Source organism: Theobroma umbraticum, unplaced genomic scaffold (genome assembly GCF_002168275.2).
Source record: "Theobroma umbraticum cultivar Fairchild unplaced genomic scaffold, ASM216827v3 scaffold_30.0, whole genome shotgun sequence".
Classification (NCBI taxonomy): Eukaryota; Viridiplantae; Streptophyta; class Magnoliopsida; order Malvales; family Malvaceae; genus Theobroma; species Theobroma umbraticum.
In genome coordinates this window covers 1,209,595-1,217,358 of record NW_018397254.1, presented here as the reverse complement: position 1 = coordinate 1,217,358, position 7,764 = coordinate 1,209,595, and the positions used below count along the sequence as shown (strand labels likewise).

At 33.0% G+C, this 7,764-nt stretch overlaps 1 protein-coding gene across 1 annotated transcript; it reads right to left on the bottom strand.

Moving 5' to 3' along the window:
• Nucleotides 1-2,607: 2,607 nt before the first annotated feature.
• On the bottom strand, nt 2,608-7,324 carry OXA1 (inner membrane OXA1-like protein). The gene is made up of 9 exons (XM_021421185.2): nt 6,500-7,324; nt 5,822-5,912; nt 5,133-5,180; nt 4,890-4,948; nt 4,273-4,348; nt 4,031-4,162; nt 3,824-3,931; nt 3,438-3,492; nt 2,608-3,318 (listed from the first exon to the last, which is right to left on the bottom strand). The coding sequence occupies exons 1-9, from the start codon at nt 6,958-6,960 to the stop codon at nt 3,047-3,049; spliced, it is 1,302 nt and encodes a 433-aa protein (XP_021276860.1). The 5' UTR covers nt 6,961-7,324; the 3' UTR covers nt 2,608-3,046.
• Nucleotides 7,325-7,764: the final 440 nt, after the last annotated feature.

Below are 7,764 nucleotides of genomic sequence, written 5' to 3'. Positions count from 1 at the left end.
CTATTTCTTTGAATAGATTAACATGCTATGATTATTGTAGAGTATGAATTTGTTCTGTGTTCTTTCCTTCTCCTTACGTAAGAATCCCTGTTGCAATTAATTTTTACTATCTCTCAATTATTGCATTTTGTTTTAGAGTCAATCTCATGTTTTTAAATTTTAAATTTTAAATCATTGATTAGAATGAAAAGTTGGTAAAATATTCTTACTTTTTAAATTTTAATCAAAATTCTCTATTAACTTTCGAAATGGACATTTTATAAAATGTAAAATACGGTTAATAGATAATATAAAAGATAAAAATATTTTTTTATTAATTAAAAAAATTATTATAATTTTTTTAAAAAAATAAAGAGCATTGATAAGTGCTCTCTTATTTTTTAAAATTAATAAAAAGTTATATAATAATAATTGTTTAAATTAATAAAAACATTAATAATTAACTATCAGTTGGATTTATATGTTTAATAGAAGATATGTTTTTAAAATAGAGTATATATTTAAAAAATAATAAATATATTTAAATTTTAAAATATTTTTCCTTAAATTATATTAAATTCAAACACCTCCACGTGTTGAGCAAAATCAGTTGTTTTGTTCTTCTTATATCTTATTTGTGATCAAGGATGCTATATCATTAAAAGCAAACCGGTTTACATCAGTGTCGAAGTTGGTGTATAATAGAATGAAGTCGGTTCATTTAATTAGATTTTCAATTTGTACAGCCACAGACAAATGAAAGTTTTAAAGAAAGCGATACCGTTAGCACTATTTCTTTAGACAGATTAACATGCTATGCTTATTGTAGAGAATGAATTTGTTCTGTGTTCTTTCCTTCTCTTTACGTAAGAATCCCTGTTGCAATTAATTTTTACTATCTCCCAATTATTGCATTTGGTTTTAACGTCAACCTCATATTTTTAAATTTTAAATTTAAAATTATTGGATGAAAAGTTCATAATTATAAAATATTTTTATTTTTTAAATTTTAATCAAAATTATAAACGAATCTATTAATTTTTAAAATGAACATTTTACAAAGTGTAGATACCGTTAACAGATAACATAAAAAATTTTAAATTTTTTTTATTAATTTAAAAAATTATCATGTAATTTTTTTAAAAGAACTGATAAAAAGTTATATAATAGTAATTTTTAAAATTAATAAAGAGTAAAATTTTATTTTCAATATTATCATGTTATTTAATGAATAAAAAACATTAATAATTAACTACTGAATTTATATATATAGTAGAAAATATTTTTTAAAATAAAATATTTATATTAAAAATTAATAAATTAATTTAAAATTTAAAATATTTTACCCTAAATTATGTTTTAATTCAAACACCTCCACGTGTTGAGCAAAATCAGCTGTTTTGTTCTTCTTGTGTCTTCCTTATGACGAAGGATGCTTTGTCATTAAAAGGCAAACCGGTTTACATCACTGTCGAAAAGTTGGTGTGTAATAGAATGAAGTCGTTTAATTTAATTTGATTTTCAATTTGTACAGCCACAGGTACAAGAGGACAAATGAAAGTTTTAAAGAAAGCAATACCGCTGCAAACTGAACTTGTCAAATTGGAAATGGATAAAGACAATCTCCACCGTCTTTTCTCGTCGAGAAAACAAAAAGGAAAATTCCATTTTGAGGGGAGACTACCACTTCCTCCTATAAAAAAAAAAAAAACAAAGACTATTATAATTCATGTCAGGCCTGGGATGGGTATAGTTAAAAGAGGAAATGCAGTTGTGGAAACCCAATAAGAACAACGTTTGAGTTTTCTCGATTAGAATTGTCTCAGACTGAGGCACATCACATATGTTGTCCAACATGGTTCGGTAATAGTGGATTCATCCATTATAATTCATCATTTGCTATTTTATTATAGATTATTCAACTAAATTTTTGGTCTTTCTAGATTGTAATTACTGTTTATTTATTTATTTATTTTTTTCATAATTTCATGTAACGTCAATCAACCAGCTCGCGTAGCTTGTAAATGTCAACGAACATTACACATGCAACCCCAGTAGCATAAACCATCCCAACACGTTTGCGGATGTTTGACGGGAAGAAGTTACGCTTAAGAAAATGATAGGGGAAATTTTTATTTATTTATTTTTCATTATAGTGGAATGTACGGCATAAAAGGTTTTACTTGGACTTTTCGCAAAAACATTCGATGGTCAGCCTTACCATCTCCAAGTGCTCCATCCCCTACCGCTTCTTTAATCTAATCCTTATACGTTCGATAAAAACAAAGAACAAAGGGGCAGAAAATGACTTCCTTGATTGTTCTTTTCTTCCCAAGTAATTAAGTTTGATGAATCCCTTCACTTCAGGCTTTGAGAAGACTCCTTCAACAAGTGATACATGAGCCGTAAATTACTAGTACAAGTTCCATATCACCATCACTTTGCACGTTGCAGCCCTTCCGTCCTCCGCATGCAACCATAGATAAAACTCATTTGTGATTATACCTGCACACAATGTCCTTCTATGTGTTCGTCAATATCAATCCTACTGATGCACAATATCCTTGAAAGTCGGGATCATCAAAACATTCATTTAGATAATCCTTAAGTAGATCAATGACGAAAATCTGCCAAATTACAATGAGATAATATTGCCTAAAAAATAGATACACTGCCCCAGGAGGATCCCCGAGAAACACCGTTCTAGATGAAGAATGTTTCATACACCAATACAAAAAGATAGCTCTCATATTTCAAGGAACCAATCTTAAGTGTAAGCCTAAAGCCTTCCAACATGTGGTTTACTTGTATTTTATTTTTCTTCACTACATGAGCAGTGAATACATGTTTACCCGTACAACAAACCCCAAATCCAGGGAAAAAGAAAACTCTCTTAACTCTTCAATTGCAAAATAACTCTCCTGTCACTTTGTTTCTGTGGCCCAAACAGCAGGCCCTACCAAAAATAATATATAATGCAAATTTTTAATATATATTAGTCATTCTAACACCAGTATCCTCATCTTCGGAAATTAAGGGCAGTTCAACTTCTTGCAGGAAAGCCTTCTCACCTCTTCTTGTTTTTCTTCCTTCCTTTTACTTGTCTCTCTAAACTTTTAAGCCTCTGACTGATAGCCGAAGAAGAGGATGTTATTTGGTTTGATACTTTTGCTGGTTCAACAGGTAATGAGGTAGATTCTTGTGTTGCTGCTCTGCCTTGTTTGACAGCTTGTTTGAGAGCTGCAAACAGATCACCAGAAGGCTTTTGTGCAGCACCTGGCGGTGGCTTAGGTATTTCAGGAACACCTAAAGCCTTCTTCACCCCTGGAGACTTGAGCACTGCAAAAATCAAATTTTCAAGGGAAAAGATAGACATGCTCAGCAATTTCAAGAAAAAAGTAAGTCACGTCTGATGGTGTTTATTCTAAGTAAAACAAACCAGGAGTTTATGGACTCACCTAGGCCATAGGTGAGGGAAAACAAATTTGATGTAATCCAATAACAAAATATGGCCTGTAGATAAAAAAGAGATCAAAATTATCATTAGCATGCAAATATTCACAGGAAGTAACAGCACCCAAACTTTAAGTAGCAGTTCTTTAAAACTGGGTTCCAGATTTCTAGTTGAAATACAGAGAGCTCACATATGGCACTATTCGCACATACTAGCCAATAGTATACCAGCTTTTTACAGTAGGCAATGCATATGGAGTGTATGAGCTTGTTGAGGGAAAATGTTTTATAAAGCCAAGATGGTCTATTTGACTTGGAAAAATCTTAATATAATCTTGACATGATATTAAAAAAAATGTGCTGGAACCAAAATACAAAGTGGTGAGTATACCTTTGGGAAACTCATGGTAAATGGAACTGTAAGAGCAGCTAAAACCCTAGAGACATTTTTTATAGTTCCAGCGGCAGGATTCCCTTCCATACCTTCTTGCATGTTGCACTGAGAAAATATAGCAGTTAATTAAAACTGATTAAAAGAAAAAAAGGCATACTGTAATACAATTAATGCTTTAATTTAATCCATAAAAAGAAAGCTCACCTCCACTGTTATCAAAAAACTAAGGGCTGTCAAAACTGGAAGAATATATAAATCATCTGGAGTAGTAAGATCCATAAACCAATACGGTCCACCGCATTTAAATGACGGCACTTTCTCAGCCATGTTTGAAATCTGGGTAAAAGACAAGTCACAGAGAATAACTCTAAACGTACCACATTCAATTCTAAGACATAAACCAGTAATCTTTCACATAATGTTATTACCAACAACATTTATCTTACAGCGAGGAAAAAGCTGATAAAGATGGGCCCCTGAATAAACAGCCCTTTCATTGGACTAAACGGAGTCACACCATATCTGCAGGTATTAAAAAAAAAAAACCAATGAAATCATCTGGTAAAACCAGTTTAATGACATTTAAGTGAATCACTATATCAAGCACATTCCTGGTCAGCCAGATATTAGACATATATCAAGAACTGAACTATCATCTAAAACACCTCACGTCTAATGACATTTGTTTCTAACCTCGAATATATAGAATTAAATCATAGAGTAACCTCCACGACAGATTTAATAGAGATGGTAACAGTATAAACCTATCATGACTTTAGACTAAGATGGATACCCAAGGTTGTTTTGTGTTGGACGGAATAAAAATAACACTAGAGATTAAATTAAGAACACATTTGAATCAATGTGAAGCTACTGACACATTTTTCCTTAACCAATGCCAGATTATAGTGTAAAATAAAAACCAGGGCCCTTAGCAAAGTTGTGAAAAGCCAATTAGCTGATTTTGGTGACTGATTCATGGAGCCAAAGGGTATGCAATCTATTTTTATGACAAGTACTCTCAAAAGGCAAATGAGCTTGTCTTAATTGAAAAGTTGCTTACTCATTGAAAAGCTTTTTCATTTCCTTTTGACCTTCAGCTACTGTCAGGGAATCCATACCCTGCAGAAAAATAGGCAAAAAATTGTTTAACTTTATTTCATTCTATTGTAAAAGAAACATATACATCCATGTAATCAGAACATGCTCCAAAATTATGCAGAACAGCAAATAACAGCATGCTATGCACAGAGTGTAGATGGTTTCAGAAATAATAACACAATCACAGAAGAAGCTGGTATCAGACCTTGCTTTGCATCTGCTCCTTGATTTCCTCCAAGCGTGGCCTCAATAGCTGCAGGATAAACACAAATTACTATAGACATAGACTAATAATTAATGACATAGAAAGATCTTCTTTTTCATTTTTTTTTTATAATCAAGCTATAAAAGAAAAGGAGCAGTTTCTAAGCTGCAAAACTGAAGCCACTTACAAGGAGAAAGAACATCTAAAGAGAGAGACATAAGTTCCCTTACTTTGTCCATGCCCATGGCATAGTAGGAAACTAGTCAATGGATAACTGTTGCATTCATACGACGCTAACTTGAATTTTTTTGTACAAAAAAAGGTAAAACTAGTCAATGTAAAGCTAGAAGAATAAGATGATGTCTCCTAGTTATTTCTTTTCCCTTTGCACTATTAAAAAGGTCTGAAGGCAAGATCCCACATCATCCAAATGTCACTAGTATTATTACTACACAAGAACACAATTCACTTTACCAAGTTATCCAGTATTTTGATATTATCAGTGGCTTCATAGGATCAAAACAAAAAATAGACTCAATTCATCAAAACTTAAACACTAATCATTAAAACAACGTCTTGCATATAGACTTAGGTGCTACTAAAAAACTATGTGAAGTATACAAAGCGCACTACAAGTAAGAAGAACACGAGAAAGCAAAAAAGAAACAGAAGCAAGTATGATTACACACAGTAAATTTTGAAGTAGCTTTAAGTTGATTTATCAGAAGTGGAATAGTTGCCCCTCGAATCAAAAGGGTTGTCACTACTATGGAAGCCCACCTGAAATAAATAATAAACCAATAGCGTTAAAAGATTAAAAGAAATACTTAAAAAAAATAAAAAATCAGAGAAAGGTTTTACTTTCAACATTGCACATCATTAAAACCTGGAGGTTAGCTTAAAACATGAAGTCACAATATACATATTGCATAAGATACACTGTGCAGGTTCACTTCAGGATTTACATGTCATCATCTTGCAAGTTATAAATTTCATCCAAACCACATAATAATAATAATAATAATAGTAATAATCATAATAATAACAATTTTAACTAGAAAGTTAAAGTATATATTATGGAGTGATATAGCATGCAAGTTTTAATAAGTATTCCATACATAGGAATCCTTATATTTATAGCCGTGATAGGTACCGCACTCTCTGCTGTCACCCTTTGTCATTGAAATATAGCTCATGTATATGGTATCAGCATCAGTTTTGAAGCCAATTTATTGAGTCACTTATAACGTAAAGAAGTGATAATTCAACAAAATGACTTCGTAATGCAAAATCATTGCCCATGCCATGCGTTCTTGGGACATTTTCATAATTGCCAAAATACGAAATAACTAAAAGTAGCAACTTACCAGGGGAAGCCAGTAAAAGAATGAACCGTATCAATAACATGCTGCAAGGCAGCAACCGGAAACCAAGAATCAGCAGCAGCAATGGCAACCTCATTAACAGCAGAAGCCGCTGCACTCATATCTGCCCCACCAGCATTAACAGCAGAAGCCGCTGCACTCATATCTGCCCCACCACCAATGGTTGTAGACATATATCGACAAAAAGACATGCCAGAGCTTGGATGAAAAGATAGTTGGGAACATATTCTATCTTGGAACAACACACCAAACCCTGAGGATGAATTACTAAACCCAGTTCCAAAAGATCTCTGTTGAACAAAATTACCGGGTTTTTCATGAGATTGGGACGGGTTTAAAGATTGATTTTTACGGTCATCTTCATGGAGAATGTACGCAAATGATGGTCGATATCGTCTAGCAATTAGAGTTGCTCTATTGGAAAGGCTACGCGAAAAAGCCATTGATTCGAAGAATAAAAATTCCTTTTGGTACTGTTCCAATTGAGTTCAATTAAGGCAGAGAAAGGAAAGGAGAGAACGCCGTTGTCGCCGCCACCACTGGCACGGCCCAAAGCCGGCAATAGCAATTAGGTTCTGTTGAGGGACGCTAGGGTTTTCTAGAAAGAGCCAAAACTGGCGGCAGGAGGAAGAGGGAAGTGAAAAAGAAAAAATGATAAGAAAGAAGGAGCCGTTAACAGGAAGGCCAACGCCAGCGACAGCTCCGGGATCGAGGAAGTGAGAGAGGATCGAGCAAAAGGGGCAGGTCGCTAGGATTAGTGGAAGAAGAAGACAGTAACAATGAAGAGAAAAGGTTTTTCAATTAGGGTTGGGCTTTGGGTGAATTCGAAGAAAAAAGGCCGAAGGAAGGTAGAGAAAGGGAAGAAGAGTTGGGCCGGGTCCACCCAAACCCAACTCGGATCAACTTTCAACCTAGCAGGTTGGGGTCAAACCCAATTGTACTTGATCTGCCTGAAGTCGTACAAACCGAATATGAATCAAAAAATAGGAGGCATGTAAAAAATTAAGAATCGATAAATATCATATAAATCGAGGGCTATGCGGATCCAATTGAGGTATTTTTTAACCTATTGTTATCATTTTTATTTTATTTATTTATTTTACATAAGTTAAATTAATAAAATTACTTAAGAAAAGGAAAAAAATAAAAAATAAAATAATTAATTCAATAAATTTAATAAATAAATTGGGAAATATCCAAAAAATGAAAATTTTAGAGAAAAAAAATTATAAGCGATAATTTTTAAA

Bases quoted from the DNA above. Each gene is read 5' to 3' on its own strand.
- OXA1 (XM_021421185.2), bottom strand. From the start codon at position 6,960: ATGGCTTTTTCGCGTAGCCTTTCCAATAGAGCAACTCTAATTGCTAGA. The intron at 3,932-4,030 runs GTGAGCTTTCTT...ATATTTTCTCAG, and splicing joins GTTTTTTGATAACAGTGGAG to TGCAACATGCAAGAAGGTAT. The intron at 3,493-3,823 runs GTATACTCACCA...TTTTATCTACAG, and splicing joins TTACCATGAGTTTCCCAAAG to GCCATATTTTGTTATTGGAT.